The sequence below is a fragment of the Sinocyclocheilus rhinocerous genome, unplaced genomic scaffold, assembly GCF_001515625.1.
Source record: "Sinocyclocheilus rhinocerous isolate Xijiao unplaced genomic scaffold, SAMN03320098_v1.1 scaffold1285, whole genome shotgun sequence".
Lineage (NCBI taxonomy): Eukaryota > Metazoa > Chordata > Actinopteri > Cypriniformes > Cyprinidae > Sinocyclocheilus > Sinocyclocheilus rhinocerous.
The window spans coordinates 911,930-929,486 of record NW_015645559.1 but is presented as its reverse complement, the minus strand read 5'-3'; the positions used below and the strand labels follow the sequence as shown (position 1 = coordinate 929,486).

Genomic DNA, 17,557 nt, shown 5'->3' with positions numbered 1-17,557 from the left:
CTGACCTTGACATAAAAAAAAAAAAGTTAATATGTATGTTCTGAAACAGATATCCTAAATGCACTGACAAGGACGTTATAAATCAACAAATTACTATGAAAATGCAGGTAAGAAGCATTTGACTCATTACTGATTAGTGGTCGACCTATTTGCTGAATGCTGACGGCAAACAAGAAAGTATTATAATGTTTGCCTTTCTATTACTAATAATATAAAAGCAGTCGTTATAAGACTTTTTGTATAAATTTTAATTCCTTTGTTTAACCGTTCTATCTGATTATTAGACAGACTTTTATCCGTATTTAGACAGAATTGTTAACGACAACAGCGAACAAGAGGTAGAATGTGAGCACTGTGTGCCCAGGCGCTGCCGTTCTCAGCGCCGTCAAAATAAAAGAACGCATCGGCCAAACAGGAAAACTTATCGGCCGATGCATATATTTTAAAAATGCCAAATATCGGCCGATATATCGGCCTTGGAGATATATCGGTCGACCACTATTACTGATGTGTTTTTAACACCACCTAATTACTCATGTCATGTTCAAATTAGACACTTATATATTGATGTACTTAGAATTGGCTGGACATGAAAACGTATTGATCAAAGTAGGTTAGAGTCTATTTCTGTCAGATGAAAACGGATTGCTTTAAAAAAGGACTTTGAAAAGGATACTAACGATTCTAAGGAACAAGACAGACACAAAAAGCCATGGTCCAACATCTTTATTTATTTGCATTAAAAGAATATTTTGAACACAGTGTGCTTCAATAACAACTTGGTAAACAGGTGTCACAGAAACGTTATGAGGTCTCTGCTGTAACTGAGCCTTTTCTTTGGCATGAATCATTATGTTTTTAAAATATGATAACCAAGACAACATATAGCTCTCATATATATTATGAAGACACTGACGCAATTAACTTCTTAAAAGATATGCAAATAAAGATTAGGGATTACAAGCATAAGCAAAAATTAGTTCAAATTTGTTATATTTTTAAAGACGTAAAACCTCATCCCTTTTCACATCTGAAAAAGACATCCACCCAAAGCAGAGATACACACTTAAGTTTTTGTTCAGCACTGGAATACTAAAATTAAAACTCTAATTATTTGCAGAAAGCAACAAAATTTCTATTAAAACACAAAAATACATTTGACATACATATGTTACTTGTATGTTTTATATTCTAATGAGGACCAAACTTTCAGGAAAAAGTACTTTCATTGCTCAAATATTTGTCAGTGCTGTTCCTCAACAGCACCATTTTATTTCTGGATTTGCATGATAGCGACAAATTTTGCATTTGCAAATTGTATTTATTCTAAAATGATGAAATGGGTATTTGCCCTTGGTGTTAGTCAGTTCTCACATTTTGAAACTTCAGTTCAACACTTTTTTTGTACTTTTTCAGATCTCCACACTTCTCTGGCTTATTTGCATTCAGCTGGGCTGATCGAATCCTTCATCACTTTCAGAAATATGCCTGTAATCTAAACTGGCCTCACAGTGCCTGTTTCTCAGCCAGCATCATGCCAACGGGAGCTTGAGAAATGGTCTCTGAAAAGAGCCATATATCAAAAGCAGGAATGCTTTCTGACTATGGTCCGAGACATATGTGAAGCTCAGGGAAGACCAGGATCCCCCATGTAAACTGTATTCATGATTCAAAGCAAATGTATGTGAGCATGGTGTGTTCTCAGGAAAGAAAAAGGTTATCTAAATGTTTATTAGCCACTACAAAGCAAAATTCTAGAATTCAGAAATTATATTTTTAGTATAGTTTAGGACAAAACACTTCCCAACTAGCTTTCTCACATCTTTTGGTCTCTGTATTAATGAGTTCACAGTATACATAGTGTGACTTGATTAAAACCAAAATGTAAAAATGAGTACATTACACATTTTTGTTAAACACAGACATAGTACATGGCAGTAGATATGTGCTGTTTAATCTCAAAAACAAAACCAAATTGGACCGAGATTGGAAATAATCTAGGTTGCGTGAAATCAATATCTCTTTCAGCTGTGCACAGGCTGTTCCAGAAGAGATGCATTGGATGAAAACCAGGCTACTGTTAAAAAAAAGTGTCCATGGGATAGATGGAGTGCAGTTGGCGACCGTTGACTCCTTTGGCTGTAAGCGATTTGTTTTCCTTTGCCAACCTTCTCAGCTGACAGGTAGGCACCACCAGAGGAAGATAGAGTGTGCAGTAATACCAGCTGGAATGGTTTCTCACAAGTGGAAGGTTTGTAACAGACTGTTGGATTAGATGGACAGATAAGACTGCTTTCACATTCATTTCTGCTAAAAGACTAGGGACTAACTACAGTGATATGGGATTTTAAAGCAAATGCATATAGTTCATGAATTTTGCCTTTTGAATAGAATGCATTGTAAGTGTATTCTTTGAGGACAGGGCAGATGTCTGGGTTCATGGCGGGGATGGCTGGCACTGATAAGGGACAGAGTGTTTTCTCAGCTTAGGAGGGTGTCCTGGGGCTGGAATGGAGGGTCAGGACATTAGGATGCTTGTCCTACAGCAACACCCTCTGCTTGGCCTGCAGCTGTACCTTCTGCTAGAGGGCTGTCTTCACTTTCTTTTCCCTCTTCCTCTTCTCCTTCCTCTTCATCCTCTCCCTGTAAAGCATTGTGGGACACTTCTATCTTGGAGGCGTCTTGGGGCAGGGTCGCAGAAAGAGCATACTCCTCGCTTACATCTTCAGTGATGGACAGCTCAACCTCAGCTGTGCCATTCAGGATGTTAGGCACCTCCTCTTTCTCCATTGCTTCCACAGCTGCCTTTACTTCCTCCTGTGCTGGTGCAAGTTGGGAGTAGACCTCTCTGAAGGACAGGTCTTCAGTTGGGCTCTCAATGGGGGCCAGTTCAATGGAGGCAACGGCGCTCTCAGATTGAGCTGAGGCCTCAGCCTCTGGGTCGGTGTCCCCACTGCGGTTCTTCTTGATGTTAAAGGTGAGAGGAGAGACCTTGAAAGAGGAGCTCTTGGCACTTGGGTTCTTCTGGTGGTTCGGTGTCAGACTCTTCTTGATTTTCTCACGCTGCTCTGGGGAGACAATCTTGGTGCTGAACTTGTTCATCTTCTTCTCAATATTCTGCCTGGAGAAAGCTTTCTTCAGGCTGTCCACTTTCTTCAGGCTGGAGCTCTTGATCTTCTCAGCTCGAGATTTTTCAACTCTGCTTTCACTCTCGAGGTCCAAAACGGCCAAAATTTCATCTTCATCCTCTTCTGGTCCCTGCTCCTCATCCGAGGAGAGGGTGATGGTCTGAAGGCCCTCCTCTTGAGAACGGTTGGCATCCTCCTCCACTTCAAGTAATGGTGCAGGTTCCTTCACAAAGACACTTGAAGGGATTTCATTTTCCTCCTGCACAAGAAAAAATGAAAAAGATCTAATAAATTTTTCAGTTCACATACAACATTATTTTCACACCACATATGATTGCCTATAATATACACAGTTCTGCCAATACTGCTGCTCAGAATTAATAAATGTTATTATTGTAAAATGGTTTCAATGGTAAAAGTCAGTGCTGAAATAGCTGCCTACAAGATTTGTATTTGGTAGTCTAGACAACTGGAGTGTAAGAATGCTGATGATACATAGAGCAGTCATGTGTTTGTGGGAGATATCTTTAATAGTTTCTACATAACATCATACTAATGCCTTTCAGAAGGTCTTAAGATTATCGAAATGCCTTTTAGAAAAGGGTAAAAGCTTCAGGGTGAGGTCCATAGCTTAGTAGCAAATTACATGAATCTAATGAAGTACTTCAAATGAACATGAAAAAAGAAAAGTCACTGTCTCTGGTACTCTGAAATGTCTCTAATAGCCAGTATCCTGGCCAAATTAAAATCCCCGTGAAAAAAAAAAACACTACTTAAAATGTACAACAGGACACCTTCAGCCATTTGTTTATGGCTTTGCATTGGTCAGTATGAAGGGGTTTAGAAGTACAGTGAGCCTGAACTTTTTTGAATAGTTTCTGGAATTTGTCTTTTAAAAGATTATACAGTGTTGCAAACATCATTAAGGTCATTCTGCTCAGCTTGTAATATGAATTGCTATATGCAATGTGTAGTGTGGATGCATGCTTTTTTAAATGACACAAGGGGACAAGAACATCTGTTGTGAAAAACATTGTGTACCGACACTCTTTTCCCTTCTGGAGACAATCATAAAGACTGAAGAATAGTGAGACGATAGGAAGGAAGGCCAGGCATGACCCTACACAACTCCTATCAGAGTTTCCACTGAGTTTTGGAGGACAGCCAGGACAGAAAGAGAGGGAGAGCACGGCAACTGGAAAAAGAGGGAATGCAGAAAGCAGGGAAGTCTGGTGTAGGGCTTAGAAAGGGAGTAGGATGAGGTTCAGGAAGCATTTGGGGTGGAGTGCAGCAATAGGGACACCTGGACAGAAGCCCTGTTTGCCCCCCACCCATCAGAAAGTTCCACGGCATCTCAGAAATGCGCAGGAGAGTCTGAGAGCCTCTCTCTTAGCGATAAGACTCTAAATTCTGATACGGATGAGGTCATGTCACGTAGGAAACCTCCCAGTTAGTCACTTTAACTGTACTGTTTTCATACATTCTGTAAGCACACACAGACATATATGAATACCCCTTTATTTGGGCATATATGTTCTCTTAGGGGTCAATTATGAAGGAAACATTATTGTGCTTAGAATAGAATAGATTTTCTTATGTAAACTACACTGTTGCTTATTTCTCAGTAGAAATGGCATCATGGACATTTAAAGGGGTCCTATTATGCTTTTTCACTTTTTGAATTTTAGTCAGTGTGTAGTGTGTATGTTTGGGCATAAAAAAGATCTTTAAATTTACAAATCTTTTTTATAATAAATTGCTGACAGTACAAGACTGGACAATGATGGAATCTGCAGAATTTACACTTCAATTATGAGACTACAGTGTTTCCTATACATTGAGTGCGGGTGTTTTTATATCACTGTATTTCTGAAGGAAACCGACTGTCTTCAGAAATTTGGAGCGCTTTTTCAGTTTTTTTGAGTGGAATTGTGATATCACAAAGCGGCCCATTAGAATATATATAGAAAACGTGATTTAGCCCCAAAAAAACAACAACAACAATAACGTTACCACTGTAATATGTCTTGCAATATCCGTGCGTGCAAAGGTTCTGCGCACGTTACCACTCTAATATGTCTTGCAATATCTGTGCGTGCAAAGGTTCTGCACGATCCTCTTGTTTAATATTATCTGGGTCTGAATCCGGCTCAAATTTATATGGCAATATTGACGCCACCCTTAACTAAACCGGAGCAGACGGAACTTGCTTCTTTGGCAAGGGGCGGGGCAGTACTGAACACCGTCTAAGGTGTTCGCCAATCACAACGCACTGGGATAGCTAACCAATCACAAAACATTTCATTTTTCGGAAGGCAGGCCTTCATCAAACCCGGAACTAATCGAGCCGTTTGTGCCCGGCTGGTTGAGAAAGGTATTGTAATAATGTAAATTATGTAAAAAATAATGCGTTTTTCGAACCACCAAGCATGAGAGCATGTTCTAGTACACCACCAAAACAAATTCAAGACATTGTAAAAGAGCATAATAGGACCCCTTTAAAGCGACATTCTTTTAAGTGATCAGTTATGACTCTCATTTGCTCTAAGTTCTATTTTATTCTTTCTATCAACCGCCAAAGAATTGAGATATAATAGGCAGCGAAGGATATATCTAAGCTGTCTTCAAAAAGCAAACAGATGAAGGTACCTTAGTAGAATATTATGCAAACATTGAATTTAAGCATGCCTTGATGCTGCTTATCTCGGTATACTGCCTGCAAAGGGCCTTAACGTTCACATCTGCTCTTCTAACATGATAGAAAGGTTGTGTTCCCCTCTGAACCCCCTGTTGTAAGTCTGGCCTCTGAAGCTCTCTGTGTGCGAGGGAATACGGGTTTGGCCTGTCAAAGTGGAGGAATAGGTTTGACCTAACAGAAGAGAACTTAAAGGATACATGATGACTGACGGTAATCCCTGTGGATATATGCAACGCGCTAAATCAGGGGAGAAATATCGCTTTGGGATTTAGCAGATCTGTCCACCCACGAAAGAGCTTTACTTTGGACAGCAAATATGGATCAAAGGTATTGGTATGATATTGCTGGCACAGTTTGAGAATGAATCTGGCCAACTCAAACTTTAACACAGAATTTCCATGTTCCATCAGTCTCTGATCGGAGTTACCAATTAGTTAACTTGGATGCTTGGACTTAGAAACACAGCTCTGTAGAAAACGATGTGACATAACATTGGCCGTAATTGTATATTTGCATTTAAGGATCATGAAAGCAAAGTGTTGTATGTCGGTGTATTGTTTCCCTCCAGCTGCTTAGAGAAACAGTCTCTCTTTTTTTTGTTGTTGTGATGGGATTGTTAGAGGTGGTTTTTGGCAAGGTGCAGTTTTTCATGAACCTCCTGATTATCACAAAGAACAGAAATACAAAGTCTTTGTATAACAGTGATATCGTCTGTGATATTTGGCACAACAAATGTGCTTTTAAGCTCCAACAGATTATGAATTAGACAATAATGAATGCAATTCATTTATAGCACCAAGTTAAAATTGTAACCATAGCAAGCACAAATAAACACAAGTTATCCTCCTTCAGGGTCATATTTAGAAATACTAGTAATACTATGTGTAATTTTTAGACGTATTACAAAATTACCAGGTCACATTTCACCACAAAATGAAAAGACTGTTTTAGAACCATTAAAATTGTTGCACTGTGACATTATGTTTCTGCAAACATTATTAAAATAGAATAATTCTTTTCAATTTACATATATTAAAAGCATTACCATGACATGTAATTGATAATTTAGATAAAATGTTTTTCCCCAGATTACAGTAAGTAAAATACAATAAGGATAATGAATGAAATAATGCAATTGTTTCAAATTAAAGTAATGATAGTTCTTATTGTTTATTTATTTAGTTTTTTTAACGTTGTGGTGAAATAAGAATATTGTGAGATTCATGAGATAACCCTAAAAATTTTTAGTACATCTGTTTTTGTAGTGTTTATTTATGTATTTATTTAGCAAAGCTTTAGAAATAGGTTTTATGGTACAATTTACTCAACTCAGAGGAGTCAGTGCTGTGTATAGTTGAGTTGCTGCATTGTTTGGATGATATTGCCCTTTGTTTACATTTGTTTATATTTGCATGTTTTCAAGTACTGTCCTCAAGACTAGGTGGCAATCCGTAGCTCAAATTGTCAATTTGAAAAGGTAGAGGAAAAAGGTGCTGAGCCACTGGACTAGCCTGTGTGACCAGAAGAGTGTCTATCAACAGTCATTAAATCACTTTTTAGTCATAACTGTAGATAGTACAGCAATGCCAGTAACTCACAAATCCCCACCATGTAGGAAATTCTATAAGAAAGAGAGGAGTGTTGACATTTTGATATCTGTCTGACAGCAGGTTGCGTAATTGCACTGTTTAAAGTGAACAGTTTCTCTTGACTTAACCTGGTTAACCAGGTTCAGGCTTGTCCCTGGAACCTGTGCATTTTAAATGACTTAAGATGAACAGCTTATGCTTATGGCATAAACATACACCCCTCAAATTAAGCATTAAATACAGCAACTACAAACAGGTTAAAGAATTCCTCCTTTCGGCCTCCAGAGACACAAGTTCCTGGTGTTTTCTCAGTGGGGAACCAAACGGTTCATTTCATGCATTCTGCCTTTTAGGTGTGAGATCTGGAACTGACTTGTAAATGACTATAACCTCAGGTAATTCAAATTTTTTGGACTCTCTTAAAATATGTTTTTGTCACTACAGAGCATGATTACCTCATGTTGAGCAACCTTTCAAATGATACTCTAGGTTTGATTCATTTGCATACTAAACCGGTCCCTCTTGCCTCAGGCAATGTAGCACTTATGATAGCCGAGTTGATGTACGTTTTCTCATATATGCATGAGAATATAAGGAGCTTTCACAAGGGGTAAATACCGTTTTTGTTACAGTTTATGGTTATTCAAGGAATCCATTTTTAGAGAATGTTTTAGTAAACAGTGTGAGCTTGAGTCATTGCATACAATGCGTGCTTTGTGCCTGCACTCTTTGTGCAAGAAAAAAGACTGGTTTTTATTTGATGTTTATTTGACCAGATGTAGTCCTAATAGACACAAACATGCCTGCATTACTTTATGCCCTTTATTTTCATCATAGTCTTAGTTTTTACAGACAACAAAAGTTACAAAATAATATCCTGGGCTTTTTTTCTTCTTCAATATAATTAAGTTATATAGACCAATTTACTTTAATGCTTAAAGCTTGAAAAGTCCATTCTTCATTAATTCATTTATTATTTAAAAATTCCTTTGTATTCTGCAGAAGATAGGTTTGAACAACATGACAGTGAATAAATTATGACAGACTTTTCAGTAAAATATACAATTAAAAACCTTTTGATCTAAAGGTCCATAAGCTTAAATAATTAAAATTAGTTTGTTGATAATTATGAATGACTTCACATTAATACGGTTTATGGATTTCTTTACAAAATGTATTATTTCATACATGGAATTTTCAAATAAATAAAATACATAGGAATTTCAGTTTTTTAAAGGGATGAATGGACTTGTTAGTTAAAAGCAGCCCATTAATTCACTTGTACTTTAAAGAAGCTAAAATATTTGCTTTGACTTAACATTGTTTGGTCAGTGTGTAGTTTCTGTAGATCTATTTGTATATTACATATTTCATTTATTAGATATGTTCAAATGTTTGACATATGTAAGTCCACAGATATACACACACAAACACCTCTCTGTACCTTGCTTTCTCCTCTCTTTGCTGTCAGTTGTAGCGTTATCAGAGACGCTGTCCAGTTGTTTTCCCAATATTCACTTCATGCTCTAAACACACTTGACATACGCGTCACATTGAGGCATACTTATGAAGGATTGGGGGTAAATATTTGCTCAGGGGTGGGGTGTGGAGAGTAGAGAGAGAGTTGTAAGTGGCTGAGTTTGAAAGTGTTGTATATGGTGGGGGATTTAATCTCATGGTATGTTTTTATCTTTAGTGATGCAGTGGGACCTCCAGCCCCTGTAATTCTCTGAAAAATTGTAATGCTTACATTCCCATTCATGCTACCCATTAACATCACATCTGACAGGAAGCAGCTGTTTAACCTCATACACTCGCCCTTATTCTCTGCTTTTGCGTCATACGTGAACTGTAGGCACATATTCGTATACATTTTCTGTCTCTATCAAATACACAGGGATCTTTGGGACACACTGAAAGAGAGAGAAAAGAAAGAGTAATGTTTGTTTGGAGTGTTGGGCAGTAACTAACTAGAAGTAGCATAACTACTAACATAACATGTTTTTTTTTTGTAGCAATAGCATGATGGTTTAGCTAGTTAGTTCATTGGATGCTTCTTTTTAATTAAAGGAATAGTACACCCAAAAATGAAAATTTGCTTGAATTTTACTTTACCCTTAGGCCATTCAAGATGTATTATGAGTTTGTTTCTTTATTGTAAAAGATTTGGAGAAATTTAGCATTACATCACTTGCTCACCAATGAATCCTCTGCAGTGAATGGGTGCCGTCAGAAAGAGAGTCCAAACAGCTGATAAGAACATCGCAATAATCCACAAGTAATCCACATGACTCCAGTCCATTAATTAACACCTTGTGAAGTGAAAAGCTGCGTGTTTGTAAGAAACAAATCCATCAAGACATTTTTTAACTTCAAACCATTTCTTCTGTATTATTCTGTAGTAGTGCTTTCTCCAGTGAAAAACTCATCTTGTCTGAATCAGCTGAGAAATATGCACAGATCAAAAACTGTTTACAAGTAAGGAACAGTCCAAATCAGTTCTAAACAAATGTCAGTGAATTTTAATGTGAGTTAACAACAGGGGATGGACTGGAGGAAGCGTTAACTGAAGGACTGAAGTAGTGTGGATTACTTGTGGATTACTGTGATGTTTTTTATCAGCTGTTTGGACTCTCATTATGATGGCACCCATTCACTGCAGAGGATCTATTGGTGAAAGAGTACATTTTCAGCAAATTTTTATTTTGGGGTAAACTATTACTTGACATGGTCAAAAAACACGGAAATAATGAACATTGTTTTCCTAGAAATCTTGGTGTACTTTGATAATTATATATATATATTTAAAATATGTTCTCTCTTATATAGCTAGGCAGGTCATTTTGAACACATATACAGTAAGAGTAACTTGTACTGTAGCCTGATAGGTTTAACCAATGGTGCAAAAATGGGGTATGCAGTATATGCAGTGCATAGGGGCGCCACACATAGGGGGGCGCCGTTTTGCCAAAATCATTCTGTGAAAATCTTCTTTAATAAAACGTTATAAATAATCAAAAGCTTAGTTATTAAAAATAATTAATGCAACATTTTTATTTAACGGTTTTTAGCATTTGAATGAGTTAAAAAATGTGTTTATTAAAAACGTATTAAGATGCGGAACGGCCGTATCTCTTTGCGACCACAACAAACGGGAGACTTTTCAGACGCGCACTTCAGCTTGCACTCAGCTTATTTGACTCGCACGGAAAAGGTACATGTGCCAAATAAGCTTCAGTAGAACAACAGGGAACTGCGGTCTGATGAGATATTGTTATATGTCCGTAAAAAACTTTCCTGTCCTGTCAGCCATTTTGCTGTGCTCACGGCGCACGCTCTTCAACTGTACGCGAAAATGAGGTGCACGCTCACTTCATAAATAAACCGCACTAAAAACTGCGAGCATACATGGTCAGTTAAGTCACGAAATTACCAAAATGGCGATTAAAACTGCGAAACTGTTCATGCATGTATGTGCATTACATGTAAGAACATCTCTCAAATGCATGCAGCCTACTGAAATATTCTGCAATTTGAGATCACAATAGGGCGCAAGATGATAGGCTATGTCTTTTTTTTATTTATAATGCTAAAAACTGCGAGCATACATGGTCAGTTAAGTCACGAAATTACCAAAATGGCGATTAAAACTGCGAAACTGTTCATGCATGTATGTGCATTACATGTAAGAACATCTCTCAAATGCATGCAGCCTACTGAAATATTCTGCAATTTGAGATCACAATAGGGCGCAAGATGATAGGCTATGTCTTTTTTTAATTTATAATGTAATGCACAAGTAGGCCAAATGTGAGCACAGTACAGTTAAATGTACTAGAAAATATGCGCTAATTTTTTTGTTAATTTGTAAAGTACGGGGGGCGCCGACACTGATCTTGCATACCCCTCAGCAAATGTGCAGTTGCGCCCCTGGGTTTAACACTGTCTATGTGTGCCAAGAAATGTACTGTTGTGTGTATGGGTGCATATTTGTTTCTGTGTGTGTAAGAAGTCAGGTGGAACAAAATAGTTGGAGCAGGAAAGAGTGCGAGAGCTCAGTGGAAGAGGACTTCCCAGGAAAGGGTGCGAGAGCTCAGTGGAAGAGGACTTCCCTCTCTAAAAATTAGCCCCAGAAAAACTTCAAGCAACAATGGCCATGTTTACACGTACACCAACTGTGTGATAATTAACAGCGATCAGAGTAAGGAATTACATGGATTAAGATGTTTACATGACATCAGCTAACCTCTTCAGACATGCTACTTGCCATTTAAAGGGGTCATATGATGTTGCTAAAAAGAACATTATTTTGTGTATTTGGTGTAATGAAATGTGTTTATGCGGTTTAAGGTTAAAAAACACGTTATTTTCCACATACTGTACATTATTGTTTCTCCTCTATGCCCCGTCTTTCTGAAACACGTCGATTTTTACAAACCTCATCGGTCTGAAAAGCGAGGTGGCAACAACAATACTACAGCGAGGATAAAAGTTACGCCTTCTTTCTTTGCTTGAACATTTGGGCGGTGTTATGCAAATCTTCGCACATCGTGACGTAGACATGTGGGGGCGTGTTAGAACGAGCCGTTTTAGGTAGGCGTGGTTGACTCTTAACTTTTATAAAGAATGTCTCTTTGGATTTGAGACTTTAGTCTTTGCAACTTTACAGATCTTCTTTATGCACCAAGAGCTTGTAACACTCCAAAGAGAAAGGAAAAAATTTAAATCACATCATATGACCCCTTTAATAGAATTATTCACTGAGAAGTGTACTTTTGTTAGAGTTTGAGAATTGCGATTCAATCCTGTGCCTGTATAGTGCAATATAAAACTACCTACATAACGTTTTACAATGGTTACTCTGATTATGAACACAATCACAGTATTCTGTAATGAGCTTCAACTTAATTCCAGAACTTCCTCAAACACATCATGTTGTAATATGTCACATCATGTACTGAATATTCCACTTATGTGGTAGTTTAATTTTAATGGTGGTTTTAGTTTTAACTCCAAATTATATGCTTTAAAAGTTTAAAAATTGCGTTATATATACACATTATATTACATAGCTCTCTGGAATACTTGATTCTGATTGGTCAGTTGTAGCATTTTGCATTCTGTCATTTTTTTCCTCACATAACATAATAGTTTCAGTATTTTTGTCCATTACTAATGTATTTATTTCCTAAGTAGTCACTGTAATAAGTGGAATAATGTGCAGTCAGTAAGTCATTATTGCAAAATAAACTCCAATGGGGTAATCAGGACCCTGATGTGAATCAGAGGTCTTATATCAGCCTAATGGGTTTATTTATTACTTAACCTTTATTCTGTAAGAAGAGGTTGATGAAAGATCAGTGTGAAAGGGCATGGTTTTGTTGCAGTTTCCTTTGTTATTGATGTGTAGTCTGTTTCAGGGCTGGTTTGTCCCGGCATGTATGTCCCCATGAGTTCCCATGGCATTGTGAGTGTGTATAGTTTTCCCTCTGTGCTGGCATTGCTCCCTGTCACGGGACCCACACAATAACAGCTTTTGTCTCTTCAGTATGTGTGTGTGTGTATTTAGATAGGACCAAAGAGCCAAAGTTCTGTCAGCTTTCATAACCCCATGCAAAAGGATGTCTGTTTTTATAGATAATTACAGTATATGTCCAGCTCAGAAAGGCCCAGCTAGTGTTAACTTACAATTCTCTCAGATATTGAGAATATACTGTATTAATGGCCTTCATCAGCTTCAATAATTTAGTATTTAGCAAGTGGCGCTATCACAGGTGTGCTTTTGTGTTTTTTCTTTTATTTGTATGTGTGTGTTTCTTAGTGTATAAATGTTCAGTATGCTTGTGCTCAGTTTTGATTTGATTGTCAAATATGGATTTAAATGATTTGTTTGCATTTCATTTGATTTCATTGTGGCAGTTGAAAAAAAGGGAGTGAGCACCTGCAGGCAGTACATTAGACAGCTGTCAGGATAACTACAAACATGAGTATTTAAATGTACAGAGTAAATGCTACATTGAGAAGTGTTTTATAATTTTTTATGTCTATTCATGCTTTTGACACTAGTAAGACTCAGTGTGTTAGTGTAATAGAGCTGGGTAAAAAATATAGATTTTTGTTCTTTTTATGAATATAGTCCATTTCACAAACAAATGACTTTCATGAGTCTTTTTAGTGCATCAGAAACATATAATGTGACGAGTGTAGCTTTTTCCCCCCTACAAGTGATTCTTATGAGTAGTTGTTACTGGTCTCATGTGCATAAACATGTCGAATTCCTCTCATATAACACATTTCACATGCTCATCCGGTATTTAACCCTGTACAGTGGAATGGTGCAGGTCAGACCCCGAGGCTACCTACCCGCTAGGGGTGTACAAATTACAAAATTGTTTTAAATTACAGTTTTGTTATTTCATCACAATGGAATTTGATTTTGTTTTGTTTAACTTTTTTTTTTCACTATTTTTATACTTTTGCCATTACCGTAGTGTGTTTTCAGCATTTTTTGTTTTAGGAATATCACGGAGCAACAGCTATGTTGTAAATCTTAAGTTGCACTGAGCACTTTTCTCGTCTTTCTCATCTCGTATCATTTTCATCTTACCCCCAGTGCACCAGTGGGAACTCTAACAGTAAGCTGAGTTTGGAGAGAGATAATGCCTTTTTGATGGACAACGGAAAACAAACACTCTTGTCTCCCTTCTCTCTGCCTACAGGCCTTCTTGCATTCACACTTTTTCTCCCCCTCTCTCTCCCTCTCTCTGGAGAGGCACAGATAGCCTTATTAGGTGATAGCGAAGGGCTAGTTGTAAAAATATTCCATCTTGTGCTTTCCTACTCTAGATTTGGCTTTCAGCATGATGCAAATTGAAGCATTGTGCACTGAAAGTAATGAGAACTTGGAGATGTTGTGCAGCTATAACACAGTCCATATGTTAGGTTTTGAGAAACACAGGGACAATTAGTTAAATGTGTTCATTGAATGTTGCATCATGCAAAAGAATTGCAAATGGATGTTTGGCTAAATCCAGGAAGTCTCCTCATAAGCTAACTTTATAAGCTCTGTCCTCCTTTTCTCTTTTATGGCTGTGGTGACCAATGTCTTGATCGAAGTCTCATGGAGTTCTAATTGATTGTGGTTACTGACCTATTTATATCATTTTCAAAGTGGGAGAGACTCGCTCCACCTCTGGAATGCGAGCGTTTGAGCCAGAGTTTCTGCTTATGCAAGAACAGCGTTCTCTCTACTGCCTGTACGTCCGCCTAAGGGGGGAGCCAAGCACCCCTAATCCAACAGCAGCAGGGGAAGATAAAAGTGAAAAACACAGGCAGGCAGGGTGTGGTGAACACCTGAATGTAGCTATAGAGATGAGGAAATAAAAATGAGAATGTTAAAAGACAAACTATTTGTTGACTTGTGAAACCACAAGGACTTCACCCGAAAGTCTTTTTCCGTTTTTGTCAGGCTTGTTTAGTAGTGGACAACTGTATATGAAACACTTGGCAGAAGTGACTTGAAAAAGTTTTTTGGCTCCCCTGAAGAAGTTGTGTTTGTTTAATGAGCTGAGGATTGCTCAGATCCTATCATTCCTTAGAAACAAACCCAGACAACCCCAAGGGAGAGCAGAAGGGGGGTTTAATGAAGGAACATTAAAGAAAACAAGACAAGGATTGTCCAAGAATGTTTGTGTGGGTCTGTCAGGCATGTTTGTTGGAAATGTTAAAGCTCTAGGAACATTTTGCCCCTGTGTCTACCACAGTCCCACCCATCCTAACTATGATGCAGGACAGATCAGGAGACCACAAGAACCCCATGGCTGGATTAACGCACATTCCCTTAGACATTGACTAGACATGCCTTGACTGCTGTGCAAATGCTTAGAAAATGAAACACAGCAAACCAAATCCCTTTCTGCAAGTAATGAGCCCAAAATAATTAGGACAAAGAGGGAAATCTCAACTATCGTACCCTCCAAGTGGATTTCCCTGCAAATAAACAAGGTAGGTGCCAAAGCAACACATATTTGGCCAGCTTTAACAAACAGCACTATGTCTGTGACTGTGACAGCAACTGTAAAAGTTACAGGGTGTTTTCACACTAGTTCATCGAAGGAAATTTACCTTCCCATCTTAGTTTAAACACTCTCTTCGCACAGAGATGGAAAGTTGACTTTCTTAAAATGCATTTCACTAGGCCCTCTCTCATTCTCTAAATCATGTACTTCTTCAGTAACCACACAGCTGGGAAGAGAGAGGGGAAAATGGAAGGCCTCTCTCAGCGCTCTCTGACTTTGGAATCACTGAGTCATTCGGTTGATTGTAGGTCTTGCAGTAAACAGCAGCTAGCCGGTGTAGCATAGCACATATCAGCACAGGTTTTCTAACAACAGGATACACATTACGCTGCACTGTAGCTGATCTCTGGACACACCTTCTATTCAAGGCTATTGTGCTTTAAATAATAGCTTTTGGCTAAGCTTCAAAACAAGCCTCCCCTATTGAGTGTCTCTCGAGCTCTCTCTTAGTTTGGAGTCCTGCTGATTTTCTGTATGAAATATAAAGATATCTGAAATTCTACCTGGGTATTCGAGATTAATACTTTGAGTCAAGTACAAAACTTGGCAAGGATGTCTGCTTTCAGGTGCTCAAACATCCACAAAAAAAGCCATTGATTTGACCATCCCCAAAACACTCAAAAGTTTGGGTAATATTGTCTTTTGACCCCAAAGCAATATCCATTAGAGACAGAAATAAGACGCGACCACCTAGATCTTGCTTCCATTCCACCCCACCTCACAATGACCTTAAGTGACATCACACCCTCTTAAGCATTGCTTTCATCTTTACACTCTGAACTATGACCCTTCTCCCCTGCTTCAGAAATGGACCCACCCTGAGGGAGGCATGTGACCTGTTCTTTTAATTTAGTCAAATGACATTTAGATTCATTAGACTCTACTCAGCTGTGTAAGACAGCAATATCCCTTATTGTTATCAGAGTTGGAGACAGTTGAATTTGGTTCAGCGCACACCGACATGCAGCATCGATCACCTGCACAATGCAATCATTCAGCGTCCTCACCTGAGCACATCAAATACCCCACCGCCAACTGCTCCCCATTACACACACTGTACATTTACCTGGAAGATGAGCACTTTGAAGTTGTCTCTCTTGATCAGCTGAGCGTGATTAGCCTCCAGTTTCTTCACCTGGATGGCCTGCTTATCCATCTTGTCCTTGACCTCCTTCATGTGGACGCTGACCTTGCGACTCTTCTCCAGGAGTTTGCTGACCGTGTTGGAAGTGGAAGTGTGGCTCTTGGAGAGCTTGGTCATATCGTTCTGGATGCCTCTCACCGCCCCCTCTATCTCGACCTGTCTCGTCTCCATCTTATGCTGGTTCTCTTGCACCGTGTCCAGCATGTTCACCAGCTTATCTAGAAGTGTCAAGACAGTGATGGCATTCACTTGACCTGTAGGTGAAGCTCCATCTCTGGGGAGAGTGCCTGTGGTGCCCCCAGCCAGAGGCCCAGGGCTGCTAGGCTCTCCACTAGGGGCGTTGGTTGCGATGGTGCCCAGATGTGAGAGGCTATGTGTGGGTGAAGATTGAGTGGGGCTGGGGCTTGGCACCACCAGCTCCTGGTTCTCATGTGTGCTGGCCATGCTGCTCCTTTCTGCTTGCACTGCATCTTCTCCCATTCTGAGGCTGCTCTTGGTCTCGACGGATAACTTTACTTAGGAAAATGGTCTCGTTCTTTAACTTTCCTCACCTTTAAGCGCGCTCGTCTTGCTGTTCCGGATTCCCCTCCGAGTTGGTTTTAGTGCCACCACGTTCTTACAGCTTTGATTCTTGTTTACAGGCTTGGGAAGAACTTTTCAGCTTCCAGGTTCAACGTTCCCACCCCTTTTTGAAGATAGCCACACTCACTCTTTCCTCTCTCTCTCTCTCTCTCTCTCTGTCTCGCCCTCCCGCTCTGGTGCTATTGAAAGAGCCGTGTAGAGGCTTCCCCACAGCTTAAAAAGCCTGTCCACACCCTATGGGGGCGGAGCTTGGTTTCCATAGCAGCTAGCCTGGCCCATTTGTGAGGGCGTTATGTGTTTGCATGTGTCAAGTGCGAGTATGTGGGTGTGTACGCTGG

At 39.0% G+C, this 17,557-nt stretch overlaps 1 protein-coding gene across 2 annotated transcripts; it reads right to left on the bottom strand.

Annotated features, from left to right (window-relative positions):
- Positions 1-43: 43 nt before the first annotated feature.
- cavin2b (caveolae associated protein 2b) lies at positions 44-17,393 on the bottom strand. Of its 2 annotated transcripts, XR_001636170.1 has the most exons (3): positions 16,560-17,393; positions 1,396-3,387; positions 44-54 (listed from the first exon to the last, which is right to left on the bottom strand). XR_001636170.1 is itself a non-coding variant. In XM_016510468.1 (2 exons), exons 1-2 carry the CDS (start codon positions 17,115-17,117, stop codon positions 2,527-2,529), a joined length of 1,419 nt encoding a protein of 472 aa, XP_016365954.1. In that variant the 5' UTR covers positions 17,118-17,393; the 3' UTR covers positions 712-2,526. The 2 variants fall into 2 exon arrangements, 1 of the variants encoding a protein (XP_016365954.1); XM_016510468.1 differs by lacking the exon at positions 44-54 and having other exon boundaries at positions 712-3,387.
- Positions 17,394-17,557: the final 164 nt, after the last annotated feature.